The sequence below is a fragment of the Myotis yumanensis genome, unplaced genomic scaffold, assembly GCF_028538775.1.
Source record: "Myotis yumanensis isolate MYYU_CA2020_CCGP unplaced genomic scaffold, mMyoYum1.0.hap1 SCAF_11, whole genome shotgun sequence".
NCBI classification, from domain to species: domain Eukaryota; kingdom Metazoa; phylum Chordata; class Mammalia; order Chiroptera; family Vespertilionidae; genus Myotis; species Myotis yumanensis.
This window is the reverse complement of record NW_027223762.1, coordinates 2,760,287-2,782,040: the sequence shown is the minus strand read 5'-3', so window position 1 is coordinate 2,782,040 and position 21,754 is coordinate 2,760,287. Positions and strand designations below refer to the sequence as shown.

The following is a 21,754-nucleotide window of genomic DNA, read 5'->3' as shown; positions in this document are numbered from 1 at the left end:
GCAGGGAGTGTGGCAGAAGAGCTGGGAGGAATTGACAATTTATTTCCCATGAACCTCCTAACAGAAGTCCCGGGTCCCCTTACAGCGTTAGCCACAGGGGAGCTCACAGCACCCCGAAAGCCACCGTCCTGCGTGGCATGCTCCTTCGTACATTTTCAGCCACGGCTCCCTCCATGTCCACCTGTTTGCCTTTTCTCTCTCAGTGACTCTTCCTCGTGTTGCTATGCCCCTACCAGTGTGGGTTTGGTCTTATTTCCTTTCCCAAAATGCCTTTTCTGCCATGCTGTTCGGTTAAGCAGGCAGCCCCTGGAAAGCACTGGCCACTCAGCTTCTCAAAAGGGTGTCAATACCCCCCAAAGAAACAAATGCATAGGTTTTATTTGTAAGACTGGAACCAACAAGGATATTCGTTTGAGGTGGGGTTTTTTTTCGTTTAAATTAATAAAATGGGGAGAACAGCACCAAGTTGCCTATGTACAAAAGACAAATGTAACTAAAGAAGGTATGCTTTTATTCCAAAATAGGAATGACATGTACAAGGGGATGGTTTCATAAACGTTGACCTAAATCTGTTATACTCATGGGCTTTTTATTTCCGAGGGGAGAAAGGGTTGGCATTCATTCTTTGGCATCATCTTGTAAAATAACGTCTTCTTGACCTGTTATCCATGAGAGTGCTTATAAAAGCCTAAGACGGACATACGGAAAAGCATCCTAGGATTGACTTTTCCGTATCGTTATGCGTCTCCTACGGTGACAGGCCGCTCATAAGGCAGGGGGTGGGGGGAAGACGGACTCGCAGTGGGACCTATGTTCCTCTCCAGTGCTGTGCACTCTCCGCACCTCAACCTTCTTATCTGTCAAATGGGAGAGTAATTCCACCCACCTCGGCTGTGGAAAGAATCAATCAAGATCATAACTGTGGCCCAACGCCTGGCCTGGAGGCAGTGCTCCATAATGCTGGTTTAAAAGCCCTCTGGCCCTGGCCTGTGTGGCTCAGTTGGTTGGGCACCATCCCATGCACCAGAAGGTTGCCGGTTCAATTCCCAGTCAGGGCATGTGCCCAGGTTGCAGGCTCGATCCCTGCTCTCATATCGATGTTTCTCTCCGCCCTCCCCCCCCTCCCTTCCTCTCTCTCTAAAAGTCAATAAAAGTATTTTTTTAAAAAAACATTCTGGCAGATAAATGGAAGTGTATCATGGAGCATCCCTACTGTCATCTGCCTGTCCCCCTGCCTCTTGGGTCAGCGACCAAGCATTCATTAGGAAAGTCAAGCTGTTTAAGGAACTGAAAACTGAGCTTCCAAAAAATGATGGTCAGAAGCCTAGTTCTTACCAAGCTGTTTAGGTGTCACTTTGGTTGTTTTTATTGTTCGTTTCAAGGGAACCATTTGGTCCTCTTTCCTTTGTAAGGCAGATTCTGTTTCTTCAGGTCAACCAGCCTCTGTACCCAGATTTCCTTCCTGCAATCTCTTAAAGAAAAAAGTTTCTTTTCCCTTTTGCCCTTTCTAAGAGGTAGGGTGCCTACCCTATACTATCTTAATAGAATCGCATTTGCTCTGAAGTAAAACCGTTCGTTTTACTTGATTCAAGTTGATACCTTTGGGCTTTTTAAAAAGCAAACTTCTAGACGAGGACACAATTCTTATGCAGTGACCCACTGTTTTCTCTTGCCTCCGGCCTTTACAGTGAAAGCGTTCTTTTTTAAAATATTGCTTTGTAGTAGATGGTGAGGGAACCTACACGGCTCACATCCTACCCATCGTCTGGCACCTCTGCAAGATAATCGAGAGGCTGAGAACTAAGAGGAAAGGCAAGTTCGTCCATGGAAGCAAATGGATGGCGTGACAGGAGGCGAAACTTTGTTCTTCGTGAAACGGACTTGGACGTAGCCCAGGGCGATGCAGCCGGCCCCGGACCGGGAGGGCGGGTGTGCGTTGCTGATGCTCGCCACCCACAGGTGCCCGTCCCTCTCGCGAGTCTCTGTCACCTCTGGGCTTTGGGCGCGCCACGAGGGACGTGCCAGACAGTGTCTGCGGCCCGTTTCTGTTCAAACACCCCGTGGTTCTAATTCTTCCTTCGGAACCAGCATGAGGTTCCGAAGGCCCCGCTCTTCCTGGAAACCCTGCGGGCGCCCCCCTCAGATGTGCCGTCCCGTCAGAAAGAAGAGCGGCCGGTCCTCCTTGGCGTTGGCCGTCTGGAACTCGTCGCGCAGGCGGAACTGCCACTCGTCCTCCAGCTCCAGGCGGACCACGGTCTGGCGCAGGGAGTTCCGGTCCTGACAGATCACGCACAAGGTCGCCCCTGCACGGACAACGGCAGAGCGTGTGAAGACAAGGGGGCGAGCGCATCCCGTGGAAACCCACCGCCGGGACCCTGCGGCTTCGCAGAAAGAAAGAGGCTGCGCTTGGAAGGGGAGGGCCAGGTGTCCCCGGGCCTCGCTTCTTTGGGAATGCCTCCCAGTGTTAGCGAGGCAGACACGGCGATGCGATCGGGCGGCGAGATAACATGGAGGCAGAGAAAATGGTGGCCAAGAGAGCAAGAGAGAAGGAGAACCGGAAAGAGACTGGTCGGACGCAAACCAAGCTCTCTCAGCTGCAGCCCGACCAGGCCCAACACCACCTCCTTCTCCCACTCGAGGCGATCCCCTCCCACCTGTCCCCACCTGCCCACCAGGTGAGTTTTCCCTCCTCTCCAATCCCAGCACAATCAAGACATTCATGTCCATTCATTCCGTTGCTCTGGCTGCCTCTCTACCACCTATCTTCCTACCTTCCTACCTTCCTCCTACATGGCCTGCCCTCCCTTAGACAAGCTGCTCCCCCAGGGCAGAGACTGCCAAGGGCAGAGATGGCTGTAAGCCTCTCGCTACTCTGGCCTTCGCCTGTGCGGGGCTCAGCGAACACCTGCTGGACAAGGTCAGCGTGAAGGGCAACTCAGGAAAAGCACATCAGTCAGGGCCCGCTGCTAGGCTGGACGTCGTTTTAAAGTCAGACAGAATGAACGGTTGCCGCTCTGAATACTCTCGCAAGAAACCAACTCCAGCAGGAGGAAGATTTACGTCAAAGTCCAGAAGCATCCGAATCCCAAGACGAGGAGGACCTCGCCTTCCCAGAGGAAGAGACATCTGTGGGGACCTGGGGCGGGTGTTAGGAATCTGCACTGAGCCCGGCCATGTGGCTCAGTGGTTGAGCGTCGCCCTACAAACCAGGAGGTCACAGTTTGATTCCCAATCAGGGCACATGCCTGGGTTGCGGGCTTCATCCCCAGTAGGGGGCGTGCAAGAGGCAGCCGATCAATGATTCTCTCTCATCATTGATGTTTCCATCTCCCTCTCCCTCTCCCTTCCTCTCGAAAATCAATAAAAAAACATTTTTTAAAAAAAGAATATACACTGAAAAGGAACACATTTCTGCCTTTTGCCGAAAAGAAAGGGGATGTGTCTCATCTCCACCCAAACCAGCAGGGGGGGGTGGGATGTGCACCCCGGAACCCCGCCCCCACCTTCCTGGACTTTCCTGGCGGTTTCGGTCCCTCTCTGAGCCTCCGTGCACCCACTGGGGAAGGAGGACTACGACCAGGAGCCACCTCCTCAGCGGCAGCAGGGGGCAAGCATTCACGTCAGGGCCCGGGGTAAGCAGAGGACGGGAACTTACCTTTCAGGAAGTGGAACTTTTTCAGAAAGCTGGCCCCCACGAAGGAGTCGCAGAGGTAGAGCAGGAGCCCGCTGAAGGTGGAGTCGGAGCAGCTGACGTTCAGGGAGTGGGGCCTGGAGCTCACGTAGCACACGGAGATCTGGAAAACCGCGAGGGGACACCGCTCTCGTGACCTGCTCGGCCACGCCACGGCTTCGCCGCTAACATGCCAACCGCTCGGCCACGCTCAAGGTTTTGGGGGACCAGAAACAAGATTTTTTGTATTATTTCCAAATTTACAGCCTAAAACTCAATTCCAAGAGATTTATCCGGATTTATCTATGCCAGTGGTTCCCAAACTAATTTGGCCTACCGCCCCCTTTCCAGAAAAATATTACTCAGCGCCCCCTGGAAATTAATTTTTTTTAAATTTTAATAGCAATTAAACAGAAAGATATATGTATTAATGTTTCTACCTTTTTCGTAAAATATAGTAAAGAAAGGTATAAATTAGAAACATTGAAGTTTGAAATTATGAAACTATTTATTGAACTCAGAATAGAAAGGTAATACAAAAAAAGTTAAAACAAATGCGCCTGTGGCCATCACCGCCCCCCTGGATCGCTGCAGCGCCCACCAGGGGGCGGTAGCGCCCACTTTGGGAATCACTGATCTATGCATTAACTAATCGGAGAATCGGAAATGTTTTGGCACCCAGCCAGTACGGCTTGGTGGCTGAGCATCGACCAGGAGGTCACGGTTCGATTCCCAGTCAGGGCACAGGCCCGGGTTGTGGGTCTGATACCCAGTAGGGGGCGTGCAGGAGGCAGCTGATCAATGATTCTCTCTTATCACTAATGGTTCTATCTCTCCCTCTCCTTTCCTCTCTGAAATCAATTTTAAAAAAACATATATATATATATATACACTTTTTTAAAGAAATGTTTTGGCATCAGTGTTGGGTTTGATTCCTAGCGTATTATATTGGGACAGACCATTCACATGCTCTCCTGTGAACACATGAACACATGTGAATACGTGAACACACGTATACCAGGTCTGAGACTGCCTGACTTGATTTGAAGCGGCGGCACCTGCAGTGTAAAACGCGGGTCAGCACTGCAGGACCTGACACTTTAGTACAAGAGAGACAAGGACTTGGTGGGACCACTTCCTTCAGCTGCAAATCCTGGGTGTCGAGCACCTGGAAGTTGGGGGGGCGGGGGGGCGGGGGGCTGGCAAGACACTCCGCTCCAGAAACTGGTGAAAGGCTCCTGACGCGGGAACCTGGTGCGAGGCCCCTGTGCTGTGCAAACATGTTCTTAGACCAGTGATGGCGAACCTTTGAGCTCGGCATGTCGGCATTTTGAAAAACCCTAACTTAACTCTGGTGCCGTGTCACATATAGAAATTTTTTGATCTTTGCAACCATAGTAAAACAAAGACTTATATTTTTGATATTTATTTTATATGTTTAAATGCCATTTAACAAAGAAAAATCAACCAAAAAAATGAGTTCGTGTGTCACCTCCGACACGCGTGTCACAGGTTCACCATCACTGTCTTAGACGGTCACTGCGATGGGATGTGCAGGCTGCCGAGAGGGACAGGACACACCTGACTCTAATAAGATAACCTCTTACTTGGTTATGAAAAAAGGAAAACCCTCGCAGCCTGTTTCACCAGCTGTGAAGGGGGCGGGGGCACCGAGACACGGGTGCTGAGTGCATCCCGAGCCCTCGGTCCTGGCGCCTCCCTCGCAGGCAGCTCCCGGCTGGACAGGCAGCAGGCGTCGAGTTACCTGGGACCCCAGGTTCAGGTAGCAGTCGACCAGCAGCACGGGGTGGCCGTGGTTCCGCAGGGACAGCGGGAAGAAGCGGTGGCTGTGGTGCTGCAAGAACCGCTCCAGCAGCAGCTGCGCGGGGGCCGCCAGGGACGGGTGCTTGCTGTCGGGCGCACAGATGTACTGGGCGGGCACCACGGCCGCGGGGCTGTCGGACACCTGCGTGGGGAGGAGGGGCGTCAGCACTCCCCAGGCTGCCAGGCTGGGGGGACCCAGGCCGGCGGCCCCGCACGGGGAGGGGGGCCCCACGGCAGGGCTGCGAGCTGAGAACACACCGACTTGGACGATAAAGTTCTCTGTTAAGAAACATCAGGTTTTCCCCAAGCGGGGCAGGTGACAACGACCTTTCCACGTAGGACATTGGCTGTCTGGTCGAGGAAAAAATACAGAGAATCCACGGGACTTGGGGACGTTCTTCCAAATCCAGGGATGCAAACCTCGGGGCACGGCCAGCCTCCCCGGACCCCCAGGTCCCAGACACCCCCACTGCCCTCCTCCCGACTGCCCCGTCGAGCCCACCATCTCTTCCTCCCTCGCCAGCATGTCCTCCCTGCCCGAGAGGCCGGGGACAGGAAGAAAACCATCGGGCCCGCTGCTGGACACCGTCAATGAGCTGTCACTGCCCCTACAGAGGCGTCTAGGGCAGCAGTTCTCAACCTGTGGGTCGAGACCCCTTTGGCGGTCGAACGACCCTTTCACAGGGGTCGCCTAAGACCATCCTGCATATCAGATACTTACATTACAATTCATAACAGTAGCAACATGACAGTTATGAAGTAGCAACGAAAATAATGTTATGGTTGGGTCACAACATGAGGAACTGTATTTAAAGGGCCAGAAGGTTGAGAACCACTGGTCTAGAGGTTCCCATGGCCAGTAAGGCCCTGCCTGTGTCTCTAGCTCATCTCTGCCACCCTCCCCTCTGGCCTTTGCGCTTCCTCCGCGCCGACCTCCTTGCTCCTCCCTCTCGGCCTCGTCACCCGGGCTCTCCCGGAGCCGGGACACACCGCTCTCTCATCCCCCAGGTCCCCGCCTTAACGTCCCGCCCCAGGGACACGCACACAGATGCCACCCCCACCGCCGGCGAGGAGAGGTCTCCCCGTGCGTGACCCAGGCATCGCCCCGGGGCGCTCATCACCTCGGCACTTCATTCCACATTGACTGAACACCCCTCTCGGCTCGAGGCGACCTGCTCCCGAGGGAGGGACTGGGCGCCCCGCCAACACTGAATGAATAAACCAGTGATGGCGAACCTGTGACACGCGTGTCGGAGGTGACATGCGAACTCATCTTTTGGGTTGATTTTTCTTTGTTAAATGGCATTTAAATATATAAAATAAATATCAAAAATATGTCCTTGTTTTACTATGGTTACAAATATCAAAACATTTCTATATGTGACACGGCACCAGAGTTATGTTAGGGTTTTTCAAAATGCTGACACGCCGAGCTCAAAAGGTTCGCCATCACTGGAATAAACCATGAGAACAAGTATTTCATTCCAGTGACATGTTACAAAGCACGACTAGCTGTCCCCTCCATAATCAAGGCCCCATTAAACCTCAAGGGAAAAAGTAAGACTGTGCTCAAAAGAGGAATAAAGATAAAACACCTCATAGTTAAAGAACGCTCCTGAGGGAATGAAAGGAAAAACTGGTTTTCAAAGCACAGGGCCCGCCCGGCCCACGCCCCCGGCCACGGCCACGTCCACGCCCACGCCCACGGCCACGGCCCCGGCCCCAGCACGCACCTTGGCGGTGATGTGGAAGGACCGGTGCCCGCCCACCGCGATCTGCTTCTTCATGACGCTGAAGCGGTTGAAGCGGCACAGCAGGAGGCCGGCGCTGTGCACTCGCAGGTTGAAGTCCACGTCGTCACACAGGAACCTGCTCGGAGCCAGAGGAGGGGACAGGTCGCACTGGGGGGCCCTCGCGTCCCCAGGCTGTGGCATGTGTGCCTGGCACCGGGGCGACAGGGAGGGGCAGGCTCAGCCCTCCCTACGGACCCTCCTCCCGGAGGGCAGAGGGCAGCGAACAGGGAGCCGGCCCGGCTGCGATGAGCCGGCACAGGAACGGCGGGCGTCCCGCGGGCAAACACTACAGAACGACCGCCACCTGCGACGCACAGGCCCGCTGTGAGGACGTGCAAAACCCTTCCATCGGTTTGTTGAAAAGAACCTCCCCCAACAAAAAAAAACAAAACAACAACAACAACAAAATCAGCCACTTTTTCAGCTGAGGAAAACAAGGCTCATGCCAAGTCGGCAAGTGGCAGAACCCAGACCCCTCGCAGGGCGGGCTGGCCCCAAACTCCCTCCTACATGGGCACCTCAGGTGTGTGCCCACTGCCTGGCCCAGGGACACTCCACGCGGTGACTGGGCCAGGGCGTCGGCGACTGGGCTCCGCTGAGCGTCCCTGTGGCTGGACACATGGAAGCCACGTCAGGGAAAGACGTCACCGCTTCCTTTGGTGCTAAGGCTCCTGAGAGCTGTGACCGAGAGGAAGCCAAACAGCCAGAGGAAGGACACACACAGCACACGGCGAGTCACTAAGTAAAGCGCGTGTGAATCCACGGAGGAAGCTGAATGGTCGTATGCAAATCTCCTCGCCACAGAATTATACAACGGAAGGGAGGGAGGGAGGGAGGGAGGGAGGTAGGAAGGGAGGCAGGGAAAGGAAAGAAAAAGAAAAAAAAACAGGAAAGGAAAGAATGAAAGAAAGAAGGAACAAAAGAAAGAAGGAATGAGCATCAACCTAGGAACCAGGTGGTCCCGGTTTGATTCCTGGTCAGGGCACATGCCCGGGTTGCAGGCTGGATCCTCAGTGTGGGGCTCATTGATGTTTCTATCTCTCTCTCCCTCTCCCTTCCTCTCTGAAATCAATAAAAATACATTTAAGAAAAAAAAAGACAATGTTAAAGCTGACAGCAGGGGCCAGGCTGGTGCTATGGGTGGGAGGCCTCTGGCTCCATGGCCTACAGGGCAGCAGAGAAGCGGCTATCGGCCAGGCCTAGGCTGCCCGTCCAGGAGGGAGGACGGAGGAGGGAGAAGGGAGGAGGGAAGGAGGGAAGGAGGAGGACGGAGGAGAGAGGAGGGAAGAAGGAGGAAGGAGGGAGGAGGACGGAGGGCTGAGGGCTGGGGCCTGGGGCCTGTGGGTGGAGCTGGGCGGCAGCGGGGCAGGCGCTCACCGGTTCTGGTTGTACTGCACGTTCTGGGTCAGGTCCACGTTCAGGACGATGAAGTCGTGGACGTGGCAGCGGGAGAAGGGCTCGCGCACCGCGCGGCCGCCGGCCTTGCTGGACCACTTGCGCATGCCGATGAGGGCGTAGTGGGTGATGTTGGGGGCCGCCTCGATGTGCTGCATGATGTGCTTCAGAGAGACGTTCCTCTCCGACCAGGAGAACTCTCTGCTGGGGAGGGAGGGGGCATCCCGGGCTGACGTGCAAACACGGGCAAGGCCCCCTGGACGGGCCAGCCGGGCCGCTGCTCTCTCCCGCTGCGGAACCCGCCACGGCCGCGCCGAGGGCCAGCGCCAGGCTGGGCACCACCTTCCTCATCGCCCATCCTCGCAGCAGCCCTCCGGCCCGGGCACCCCTCCCGCCCATTTCACAGATGAGGGGTGGAGGGGGGTCCCCGCCAGAGAGAGCGCATCTGTCTCCCTTGTAGGCGTGGGAGGCGCTCACCTGCTTCTCTCCCCGCCGCCGTCCACGTCCACCACGTTCCACATGACGCAGGAGTCGTCGGAAATCACGATGAACGGCCAGATGTCCTGCGGCTTGATCCCCAGCTCCTCCTGCCGGTTCCGCTCCAGCTCCAGGTTGTGGTAGGACAGCTCCTTGATCAGGAAGTGGGCGGCGCCTGCAACGGCAAAGCCTCCGCTGACCCCGGTCCCGCCGGACACCCACACGGACACCCACACGGACACCCACACGGACACCCACACGGCACGGGCCCTGGCAGAGGGAGCACTGCTCTCCGCGGCCCCACCCCCGACCAGCCAGTCCCGACGGTCCTCGCCCGCTTCCCTCGTCCACTCACTCTTAGCTGTTGATTTGGGAGAGAAAATTCTAGGGGAGAAAACACACCTCTCCCATTTGCACATACGTCTGCCTGTTTATCCTTGCTTTTCTTTTCTTTTCTTTTTAACTTAATTTTATTTTTTAAACATATTTTTATTTATTTCAGAGAGGAAAGGAAAGAGAGAGATAGAAACATCAATGATGAGAGAGAATCGTTGATGAGCCCAAAACCTGGTCATGTGCCCTTGACCGGAATCGAACCTGGGACCCTTCAGTCCGCAGGGTGACGCTCTATCCACTGAGCCAAACCGGCTAGGGCTCTTTCTCTCTTTTTCTTAATCTTTATTGTTGAAAGTATTAACTATGTCCCTTTTTATCCCCCATGGACCCCATCCAGCCCACCCCACCCCCGCCCCAGGCCCTCAGCACCCCACTGTCGGCATCCATGGGGTATGTATATATACATACAGTATCCTTGCTTCTCTAACATGAATTAAGAACCTAAATTGAACCAATAACCAAACATCAAAGAAGAAAAAGAATATTCAAATAAATCAAAATAGCTTTAAAAGTCAAAAGGCTTGCCCTAGCTGGTTTGGCTCAGTGGATAGAGCGTCGGCCTGTGGACTGAAGGGTCCCAGGTCCGATTCCAGTCAGGGCACATGCCTGGGTTGTGGGCCCCGATCCCAGTGTGGGGTGTGCAGGAGGCACCCAATCAATGACTCTCTCTCAACATTGATGTTTCTCTCTCCCTCTTCCCTCCTCTCTGAAATCAATGTGTGTGTGTGTGTGTGTGTTTATATATATATATATATATATATTTTAAAGCCAACAGGCTTGGTGAAAAATGCTGAACTCCGTCAGTTCTAGAACATTCTCTCGGGTCTCGGTTCCCGGGAGGCCACCGAGGCGGCGCGAGAGGAGCCTACCCACGCCAGCGCTGTTGAAGATGCTCGGCAGCACCAGCATGATGTGGTTGGGCCAGTACTTCTTATAAACGGGCATCTCATACTCCTTGACGACCAGCACGTGCAAGTGGCTGGCGCCGTCCATCGCGTGGTACAGGTTGAAGAGTCCGTGCTCGTGACGGCCGGTCGTCGGGGTGAAGGTCGGGCTTTTTATATACTCGTGACTCTGGGGAGTAGAGGCAGGAGGGACAGCGTTTCTAAATGGGGTCACAGTCACTCCCCTCCCTTCGACATGTCTATCCCCATCCTCCTTGAATCCAGCTCAGCCCTGAGACTTGCTTTTATGGATAAAACGCAGTAAAAATGATGGTGCACCAGCCCGACCGGTGTGGCTCAGTGGCTGAGCGTCGACCTATGAACCAGGAGGTCACGGTTGGATTCCCGTCAGGGCACATGCCTGGGTTGCAGGCTCAATCCCCAGTAGGGGGCGTGCAGGAGGCAGCTGATCAATGGTTCTCTCTCATCATTGATGTTTCTCTCTCCCTCTCCCTTCCTCTCTGAAATCAATAAAAAAATAATTTTTTTCTTAAGTGATGGGGCACCAGTTCTGAGACTGGCTGCAAGAGGCGGGCACATTCCACCCTCTCTCCAAACCCTCCCAGGAACAAGCCAGGGCCAGCCTGCTGGAGGGGCAGTGGCCACGTGGAGCAGAGAGGGCGGCCCACGGAGGCCACCCTAGCCGGCCAGCCCCCAGCCCTCCTGGGAGCCAATGATAGACACATGAGTGAGCCCAGCCCAGCGGAACCTGCCTGGAGCCCAGACTCCCAGCCCATAGGCCCAGCAGCTACTAGTAAGTAAATGCTGTTTGGAAACGGTCTGCTAAGCAACCCAAATTAGCATCTCTCCGCTGCCTCCATTCACTCCCCTTTCCTCGGAGCCTCTAACCTGGTGCTTGGAGCAGAGGCTATTCCTGGGTGACCCAAGTCCCCATCTCCTACCCACACCGCCCGGCTAGTCACACGCTCGGCTGCGCATCTGTGACACCGAGAACCAAAGGTGGCCGCCTCTCCCTCGGCAGGAGCTCTGCTCCCCCGGAAGCCCTCCAAGCACCGGCCACTGCGCTGTGATGCCGCTGTGCTCATGGCTGTGCTGACGGAAGTCGGTGGAAACGGGGGTGTGAATAAATCCCTGCCCACTGCACACCCGACCCCAGCCCGAGGGGCGGGAGAGGAAGGCCTCTGGTGCTTTACAAATGCCTTCAGGGCTTGATAGGAGGGTCTGTCTGAAAGGCTGGGTTCAGCCCCCGGCGTCCCGCCCTCAGCATCCACACCCAGGTCGCGGTGACCGGCTGGCTCAAGGGCAGCAAAGCTGCTGAGATTGACAGCTGGGACTGGCCAGTCACCCCTGGAGGAGTGCCTCCAGGAGGGCGGTCACAGCGATGATGGGTAAGAGCAATCGCATCACAAGAGGCGAAGCAGCCTTCAGCGATACACACTGAAGGATTATGGGTGAAAGGACACAATGTTCGAGATTCACTTCCAGAAAACACAGGAAGGCGGAAGAGGAGAGAAGGACAGACGGTGAGACGGGACCGGCCATGAGTCAGTAACTGTTGGAGCTGGTAATGGGGGGCCATGCTCTCCTACCACCTGGCCTGGCTGGGTGCTCCCGAGCGGAGAGCCCTGAAGGACAGAGTGGGTGCCATGACCAACTGTCTGCTCAGCACCTCTTCCAGCTGGGCCGGCGCCCTATGTCCATGACGCCTGTAACTCTCACCACAAGCTTTTGCGAAATTTACGACCCCCTGGGTGTAGGATGAGGAAGGGGAGGCTCAGAGACCTCGACAAGTTCAAATAGCGCAGCCCGGACACGGCAGAGCAAGTCTCAAACTTGACTCTGGGGGACCCCAAAGCCCTGACGTTCCCAGCCTCCTCTCCAAGGCCAGGGACCACATCGGTCCCTCCACCAGGCCCCACCTGCCCTGGGCTCATCGGGCAACTACGGCCCCGGGGTCTCCTGCTCAGCGGCCCCTGGCAGCCACACCGATCGGACCTCCGGGCCGCTGCCGGTACCTTGTCGGTGACGAGGGGCAGCCGCATGCTCTCCAGCTGGCCTCCGGGCTGGCTGAAGACGAAGTGGTGCTCCTTGGACTTGGGGATGATGAAGTGCAGCTGGATCTCCTCTCCTAGCATGGAGTAAGAGAAGGCAAAGGCGTGCAGGGTGGACTCATAGAGCTGGGGTGCGGGGGAGAGGACAGAGCCCGTCGTCAGCGGCCGGCGGAACCTCCCCGAAGACCCCAGGCCCGCGTGGCCGCCACGACGCGGGTCACGGCCACCTCTGCCCCGCAGCACGAGAAGCCCACGCACGGGTGCCACCCACACAAGGTGTGGACACCAGGTCTGGCCGCCGGAGGCCACGCCCACCTGGCCCAAGCCGGATCCCGTCGCTAATTCTGGTCACACTTCACCCAGGGAGGCGGCACCCAACCCCTCTGGACTCTGGATCTGACCCAGGGTGCTAGGTTATCGGTTAAGCCAGCGGTTCTCAACCTGTGGGTCGAGACCCCTTTGGGGGTCGAACGACCCTTTCACAGGGGTCGCCGAAGACCATCGGAAAACACATATATAATTACATATTGTTTTTGTGATTCATCACTATGCTTTAATTATGTTCAATTTGTAACAATGAAATTGGGGGTCACCACAACATGAGGAACTGTATTAAAGGGTCGCGGCATTAGAAAGGCTGAGAACCACTGTGCTAAGCAATCACCCTGGAGACCCCATGTTCTATGCTAACAAATGTGTTTTTCCACCCTGTGTCACTACACGTGTCATCGAGTATTAATGAAACAGTCAGAACTGTGCACACCTGTACACCCCGGTCTCGCTATGTCCACCCCGAGGCCTCTCTGTACTGTAATTAATGATTGTAGGAAGCAGGCCCACCTCCGGGATGCAAAAACTGGCATCAGAGGTCTGAGGCTCACTCCCGGCCCCAAGTCTAGTCTCACCTCTACTCACTTGGTCCAAAGAGTCCTCCCCTCACGCCACACCTGTGCCCGTGGCTCTCTGGCCTGACCTCCCAGCCCGGCTCTGCACAAGCCATGCCATGCCTCCTTCGAGCCTCAGCTCAGGCACCCACAGGGGGCCTCCCCGACCCCTCGCCCTGCCCGCCACTGTGCACTCCCGAATGACAGGCCGAGAGGGCGGACGCAGGCCGGGCACACCGGCTCCTGTGGCTCCTCGAGAACCACAACGCCGTCTGGGGAGAGGAGCCGAGCCCGTTGTCAGCGTCCGGCAGAACCTCCCCGAAGACCCCAGAGGGACAGAGAGATTTGGGCTGGGAAGGGAGCACAGAGGGAGGCACCTGAGGAAATTTCAGGAAAAGGCCCAGGGAGCCGTGGGAGGCGAGCGAAAGAGCAGAGGGAGCCAGTGTATGCGCCTCCCGCCTGCTGGCCCCCGCAGACCTTCCTCTTCCAAGCCTCTCCGTGCTCCCACCCAGGACAGAAGCTTCATTTATAGCAGCCGTCGGCAACCGGTGGTCCGTGAGGTCCGAAAGGTTGGCAACCGCTGGTTTATAGAACCAGGAAATGGCTTAGCTGGTTAAAGCGCCTGTCTAGTAGAACCGGGAAATGCTACTGCCTCAGGGGTTTCAGTGAGAATTAAATAAGAAGCTGGCCCTGGCCGGTGTGGTTCAATGGATAGAACGTCAGCCTGCAGACTGAAGGGTCCCGGATTCGATTCTGGTCAAAGGCACATGCCGGGGTTGTGGGCTCGGTCCCCGGTAGGGGCCATGCAGGAGGCAGCTGATCAATGATTCTCTCTCATCATTGATGTTTCTATCTCTCTCTCCCTCTCCCTTCCTCTCTGAAATCAATAAAAATATATATATTTTTTTTAAAAGAAGAAGCTAGACAGGACAGTTTCCTAGCCAGCGCACCTTGAATGGACAGGTGTGGCTTGTAATCCATTCAGGTAACCAGGGGCTGGGCCAGTGGCCTTATCCACTTACCCAGTGTCTAGGACAGTGTTTGGCAAACTGCGGCTCGCAAGCCACATGCGGCTCTTTGGCCCCTTGAGTGTGGCTCTTGTGCAAAATACCGACTTCTGTGCATGGGCCACAAAGTTTCAATCGCACTGTATGTGCGCGCCCGCACGTGGTATTTTGTGGAAGAGCCACACTCAAGGGGCCAAAGAGCCACACGTGGCTCGAGAGCAGCGGTTTGCCAATCACGGGTCTAGGACAAAGGACATTTTCTACCACATGGAAAGGTTGGGAAGGCCCTGGCCAGGTGGCTCAGTTGGTTGGAATATCATCCCACACACCAAAAGGTTGCGGGTTCAATTCCTGATCAGGGCACATACCTAGGTTGTGGGCCCCATCACTACTCGGGGTGCCTATGGGAGGCACCAGATCCATGTTTCTCTCCCATCAGTGTTTCTCTATCTCTCTCTGTCCCTCCCTTCCTCTCTCTTTAAAATCAATAAAAACATATCCTCGGCTGAGAATTAAAAAAAAAAAAGTAGGTAAAATAAAAGGTTGGGCAGTACTGAGATATAACAATGCCCTGCAGACTGCCTGGCGCACAGTAGGTGCTTGTGACGTGCACGTTCCTCTCCTTATGTAATTTCCGTGCTTCGGCCGCACTGCTCTCCTTGCCGGCTTCCCGCTGTTAGGTTTTGCTCATGTGCGTCTCTATCCCACACCCCGAGTCTTGCGTACGGAGACAGTTCATTCACGTCAGCATCTGGCACGCAGGACGCACGCAGGGAGTCTGCCGCGCTGAACGGCGGAAACTGCTAGGATGTCAGGCGGATTCGGACCCCGGCAGCCGCCTTGCCTTCTGCTAGAACCCGTGTAACCTGGAGAACGCCTGTTCTGCGGAGTCGGCAGCCACTTCACAGATTACAGATGGGAACTGAGGACGCCAGCAGACCAGGAAGCAAGGCTTCCAGAACGTTCCACCTCCCACTCCGGAATGGAAGCATAACCAGGGAAACAATGGCGCGAGCCCAGGGGAAGCAGGGCATGCCGGCGCCGGCGGCCTACCTGGTAGCGGGGGTGGAAGCCCATGTACTGGTGGCACTGCTCGCAGTGGTGGTAGGTGTTGTGGGCCGCGTACTTGGACAGCCGCGTCCGCGCCGTCTGGCGCCGCACGAACAGGTCCTCGGGCTTCCTGGGCGGCCCCCTGTCTGCAGGGAAGCCCAGCGTCACGGAGCTGCACGGGCAGGTGAGCCCCTCCCGCCACTCACAAGGACACGAGCCGAAACGCTACTGTGTGGTGGGAGACGGCGGGCGAGGGTGGCCCCAGCCCATCTCCGCTCCGTGCTGGGTGCTGCCCTCGCTCAAGGCCCCCAGGGGACGGAGCACATCCCTCACACGCACGGCTTCTCCCTTCCAGAGGCTACTCCCACGCCCTGGGGGACACGCAGAGCCTGACCTTCGCTCTTGGCGCTCTGGTGGTGTGAGCAGATGAGGCTGGCGTCTTCGTACTTGGGGTCGTGGACCGTGTAGTCGAAAGGCAGCTTCCTGAAGAGCTCCAGGTCCGGCCAGGGGTCGCTGAGCTGGAGGTAGCGCCAGTCCGATTCCTCTCGGAGGTCTACGGGGGACACGTGACAAAACGGGAACAGAGAGAGGCTTCAAGTCCCGGCTTCGTCTCGGTCTCTCCGAGAAAGGAGGCGGCAGAAACGCAACAGAAACAACATTCCACACTGTGGGGACCGTGGGAAACCCAGAGGCGGAAGGAGAGACCCAGCTGCACGGGCTCCCACGTTCCGAACTCCCCCCGAAACAGAAGCAGAGTCGAGAGCATCTGCAGGAGCTGCGTGAGGACACGGGGGAGCCCTCTCCTGAGGCTGAGTGATACTCGACTGCACGTGTTAGGACCACGGGCCATCGGATCCCTAACGGCCACTTGTCAGCTTCCCGCCGCAGGAGAACGAAGAGCAGCGGGAAAAAGCCAGCTGGACCCCAGGGGTCAGACCACGCCAGGAGCGGAACCTGTCCTGCAGGCACCTGGCCGCCCGCCTGCATCCCATCCGCATCCCAGGCCACCAGCTCCGCCCCGGGACCCACTGGGGACCCAGCGTCCCGCCCTGACTGCGCGCGAGGATGGAACTCACCGACATTGATCTCTTCCTCGTCGTACACGTCCACCTCCGTCAGCCGGATGAGCATCCGGGACAGGATGCTGAGGAACTGCAGGTAAGCGCCTGTCTTCCCGATCTGCGAGCACGAGCGGGTGGCGCCCCAGTCAATGCACCCGTCTCCGCGCCAGGAGCATCCGCCACGCCTCATGGCACCTCCCTCTTTTATGACAACATTTTTAAAGTCCTCACCCGAGGATATTTTCCCATTGATTTTGAGAGAAAGAGAAAGAGAGAGGGAAAGACAGACAGCAACATCCATGTGAGAGAAACACATCGACGGGCTGCCTCCGGCATGCGCCCTGACCAGGGTCCAGGCTGGGGAGGAGCCTGCAACCAAGGTATGTGCCCTTGACTGGACCCTTCCATCCGTAGGCCGACGCTCTATCCACTGAGCCAAACAGGCCGAGAAGGCACCTCCCCCTTTTAAAGATCTCGCCTAATTAAAACGAGAGCCGGCGGGTGCAGAGACAGTCGAGGGGCAATGGGGCTAACGAGGCGGGGCGGGTGGACTCCCCAGCCAGGGGCCTGCCTGCGTATAAACCATGGCAAAGGTGTCTCCGGTTTTAACGGCGGCATTTTTTAAGCCACTGGAAATAGGACATGGGCATAAGCTGAAGAAAGGCTGCTTTGGAGAAAAGAAACTGCCAACAGAAAACATTTCTTCAGTCTTGCATAACTACAAACACTAGTCTTGTCTTCATCGATACGTCTATGGTAAGAAAACAGAATTCGTCCCGCAAGACCTAGAAAGGCCGCATCTCCCCTAAGCCCCGGAAGAGAGAGCAAGCAATTCTTCTCTCCTTCTCTTTCTTGTCCCGTCACGGAGTCCCTGCCCCTCAGGCGAGCGTCGGGTGAGTGTACGATTGGTCACAGCTGGTTAAACGGGCACCTGTTGGGTCCCCTACAAGGCTGGGATCCTGACAACCTCCTGCCTCCCACATCCTCCGGTGTGAGAGCGAGATCCCAAAGTCGGGCCCCAGGGCCAGGGAAGTGACATGGAAAATGCCGGACCGCAGTCTGAAGGCCCGAGAGGCACCCCGGGAACCCGTCCGCCCCCCGCATCATGTGGAGGAAACGGAGATGAGAGGACGGAAGTCACCAGGCCCTGACCCCTGTCCACCGCCCACGTGGGGCCATCACAGAAGCTTCTGCCGCAAGAATGGCAAGATGCGCATAAGGGGGTGCTGTCAGCCCTACGCTGCCTCTGGGCCTGAGCACGGACCCCCACCCCTGGAGTCCAGGCCGAGGTGGGTGCCCTCACCTGCGGGGGCCCGCTGAGCAGCAGCCGCCGCGGGTGGAAGCCGTCCACGCAGCCCTCGGCGCGGTTCCCATAGTCCATGTGGCTGGGCCGCGGCACCGTCCACTGGCGGTAGTACAGGGACTGCTCCGTGGACGTCATGGTCTTGCTGAGCAGGGGCCGGAAGGAGCTGGCCCACACGACCGAGGGGGAGGGCAGGAGCGAGGCGGCCTTGGGCAGGCCGCTGCTGTCGGTGGACGTGACCATGTCGTACACCAGCTTGGGCAGGAAGACGACAGGCGGCTGCCGGCGGGCCTTGGCCAGGGAGCACGGGGAGGCCTGCCGCACGAGCGTGCCCGCGGCGGGCCCCGTGGGCGAGGAGGACGCGCCCGCGCCTGGGAGCTGGCGCGGCGAGGAGACCGCCACCTGGACGCTCCTCTGGCTGGTCTGACGGCCGGAGTCGGGCTGGGGGGCCGGCCCCTGGCTGGCCCGGAGCCTCTGTGTGTCCTCGGGAGGGCCGCAGGGCTGCGGGGATCTGGTCTGCTCCCCCTGCGGGGGCCCCCCGGGCGGAGCCGAGGTCTCACCACCGAGCGCCGAGCCTGGGGAGAGATGACCCCGTCGGCCACACCGGGAAGGACCCTCCCTGAGACCTGCCGGCTGCCTGTGGTTGAGGCACTAACTCCCTTCACTTGACAATCACCAGGCATTTCTGTCAATGAAACTCCACCTCTGGTTAGACATAACCCCTTCGGTCCTACGACAAACCCAAGATCTGCTGCGGGAGGCAGCTGGGGTCCCCGCGGGGTAGGAGCCGGCCTGCAGCCCCCGGGCCCCTGCCCCATCTCAGGGGCCTCCTTTCCATCCCTGCCTCGCCTGGTCCAGCCACAAAGCCCTCACCCTCAGTGCTCCACCCAGGCTCATGCACCGCACAGGCTGCTTCCAGCTGGAGTGGCAGCAAGCCGCACGCGACTCAGCAGGCTGCATTCTCATTTTCTCTCTCTCTCTCTCTCTCTCTCTCTCTCTCTCTCTCTCTCCCCCACACACACACACACACACCCCCCCTCTAAAAAAAAACACCACAGCAGCCCGGTGGCAACACAACCTGGCCACAGGAACCGGGGATTCCTCGGAAGCACCTACTATAACCTATTTTAAAGCCCGGATTCAGACATCAGCAGGCGCTCGGTAAACACTTGTGCTACTGTGTGTGGGTCCCGCCTGCTCCCAGAGACTCGGACGACCCTGAGGGCAGAGACTTTGGGGGTTTTATCCACACTCCCCTCTCCCCCTGCCCAGGAGCACCTGGCCCCTCGGTCTGAGAAGCCCTGGGCCTGTCGGCTTCTCCGCAGTGAGTCCGCGTCTCCCTCCCTGCACTCCAGTCTCCGAGAACGCTTCACCTTGCTCCTCTCTCCCGATTACCCAAACCTGGAGCCTGAGGGCGTGGCCCTCTGCCACCACCCACAGGCCCTCGCTGGGGACAGGCCCACAGCGTCCAGGAAAGGAGCTGCTGCGCCTCGGGTCCCACCCAACTCCTCCCGCCCCCGGCCCCGGCCCCCGGCCCCCGGCCCCAGCCCAGAAAGCCAGTTCTCCCAAGTGCCCCCTTCCCAGTTCCAGGGAAAACCCAGGCTCTCTCCATCCATGTCCGAAATCTCAGAACAGCCCAGCGTGGGCTCTCCCCTGGGACTTACCGGACGCCTTGGAGGAGCGGCCGGAGGAGGCCGAGTCGCGGGAGCCGGACCGCTCCCTCTTCACGGGGCTCTTCTTCTCCGAGGTGGAGCCTGTGTCCAAACACACACACACTGCAAACGCCTGCGATCACCGTGCCGCACGGTCCCCCAGCGCTTTACCAACTCCATTCACACCTCTCCTCTCCCCCATCCGCGTATCCATCCACCCGTCCACCACCTTCCAGGCGCCCGCCTCTGACTGCACAGAGAGGACAGGAGGCGGGAGGGGCCGGGCGGGCAACTACAGGATGGCGTAGATGGGCAGGGAAAGGGGCTGGAAGCCTGGCCAGGCTCCCACACAGGACAGAGGCAGGAAGGGAGAAGGGAGAGGAGGGGAGAGGTGACCCCGCCCCGAGTCCTAAGGGCCAGCAGGGCTTCCAGGGAAAGCAGAGGAGAGGGAACTCTGAGCAGCCGGAAAAGCATCTGTGTGGCCTGGGGGGGGGGGGGGGGGGGGGGGCGGCGGGGCGGGGGCTGTGTGTGGCACGTGGGCTGCAGGGTAGCGAGGAGGGAGCAGGGAACTGAAGCTGGGCGAGGTGGGATGCCAGGGATGCATCGCAGGGAGGTGAGGCACCGCAGTGGAGGGTCACGCTCACGCGTGTGAGTCTGCCACAGCACAGGGAAGCCGGCCTGCCGGGCAGGTCTCTCAAAGCCCATCTTACAGATGAGCACCCCGAGGCTAGGACAGGCGACAGGCCCTGTCCAAGGTCACGCGGGTCGCAGGTGGAGGAGGAAGAGGAGGCCCAGTCTCCAGCCCCACACCGTCGCTCCCCTACACCACCCCGCACACGCTCTGCATTTCTGTGTGAACAGCCTTGTACTTGTTCCCGCGATCCTGCGGGCTGCAGCCATGCCCTGCTCTGACTGTGTGTCCTCTTAAATGCTGGGTCGGATGTTCACGTCCGCCCAGGACACCGGCCTGTGTTCGTAAACCTCAGTCACGGGCACATGCCGTCCGGTTGGCTCGCAGAGAAAATAACCAGTGAAACTTATCCCAGGCAGCAATTCAGACAGAGCATGAACTTGGACCCTAAGAAACCTCAATGCTTCTTCCTATTCATTAAGAACTTTAGAGCTAGGGCTAGGGCCAAGCCAGGCCAGTGTGGCTCAGGGATTGAGCATCAACCTATGAACCAGGAGGTCACGGTTCAATTCCCAGTCAGGGCACATGCCCGGATTGCAGACTCGATCCCCAGTGGGGGGCGTGCAGGAGGCAGCCGATCCATGATTCTCATCATTGATGTTTCTACCTCTCCCTCTCCCTTTCTCTCTGAAATATATATTTTTTTAAGGAGTAAACTTTTTTAAAAATATATTTTTATTGATTTCAGAGAGGAAGGGAGAGGGAGGGACAGAGATAGAAACATCGATGAGAGAGAATCATGGATCGGCCGCCTCCTGCATGCCCCCTAGTGGGGATCAAGCATGCAACCCAGGCATGTGCCCTTGACCAGAATCAAACCAGGGACTCTTTGGTCCGCAGGCCGATGCTCTATCCACTGAGCCAAACTGGCCAGGGCGTGAACTTCTTAAAAAAAAAAAAAATTCTAGAGCTAGGAAGAACCTATTTGGACTTCTATTTTCTTACAACACCAAAAAAGGGGGGGAAGCAAACTCTGAATTCATTTCCTTCTCTAGGTAGCCCTCCCCCAGGGCTGCTGGCCAGCAGACTGGCCCCAGAGCCACGTGGAAGGGGGGCAGCTGTCTAGACCAGCGCAGGCCGCCCCCAAGGGTAGACGCAGAGGCCGACCTTCCGTCACCAGCTCCTCATCCTCGTTGTCTGTGCTGCTCGGCTTCTCCGCGTCGCTCTCCAAGCCCTCGCTCCGCGGGCCCTTCTCCAGGGGCCCCTCGCTGCTCACGAAGTACGCGGCCAGGCCCAGCTCCTGCTCCAGCGCCGTGCGCACCAAGCAGGAGGAGTTGATCAGGCGCAGGTCACAGTACCTCAGAGACCTGGAGGCGACACAGGGGTCCGTGCAGGGCCTCGAAGGGAATGGGCACACGGGACCAGCGCCCACCTTCCCCGGGGCCAGCACAGGTCCCGTCATGCGGCGGTGCAGCTGCAAGTGTCGGGGGCACCTGCTGTGGACTGGCCCGGGCTGCAGCTCCTATTGTTGTTACGCAAGCAAAGATGTGCAAAGGCCCCGAGCATGACCACCCGCCCTGCCTGTGGGTGTGAAGTTCGTCTTTAAAAGCCAACCTGGCCCTGGCCGGTTTGGCTCAGTGGATAGAGCATTGGCC

General features: G+C 57.6%; 1 protein-coding gene across 1 annotated transcript in view; it reads right to left on the bottom strand.

Moving 5' to 3' along the window:
- Positions 1-1,132: 1,132 nt before the first annotated feature.
- GREB1 (growth regulating estrogen receptor binding 1) overlaps positions 1,133-21,754 on the bottom strand; it is a 53,091-nt gene continuing 32,469 nt past the window's right edge. The window contains exons 19-32 of the mRNA XM_070428374.1: positions 21,267-21,466; positions 19,481-19,570; positions 17,817-18,391; positions 16,529-16,631; positions 15,847-16,005; positions 15,456-15,598; positions 12,476-12,637; positions 10,425-10,629; positions 9,160-9,334; positions 8,665-8,883; positions 7,228-7,363; positions 5,436-5,636; positions 3,656-3,794; positions 1,133-2,303 (exon numbers count right to left, since the gene is read on the bottom strand). Of these exons, the coding sequence (XP_070284475.1) occupies positions 2,140-2,303; positions 3,656-3,794; positions 5,436-5,636; positions 7,228-7,363; positions 8,665-8,883; positions 9,160-9,334; positions 10,425-10,629; positions 12,476-12,637; positions 15,456-15,598; positions 15,847-16,005; positions 16,529-16,631; positions 17,817-18,391; positions 19,481-19,570; positions 21,267-21,466 (2,671 nt within the window). The 3' untranslated portion in view covers positions 1,133-2,139. The remainder of the gene's footprint in view (positions 2,304-3,655; positions 3,795-5,435; positions 5,637-7,227; positions 7,364-8,664; positions 8,884-9,159; positions 9,335-10,424; positions 10,630-12,475; positions 12,638-15,455; positions 15,599-15,846; positions 16,006-16,528; positions 16,632-17,816; positions 18,392-19,480; positions 19,571-21,266; positions 21,467-21,754) is intronic.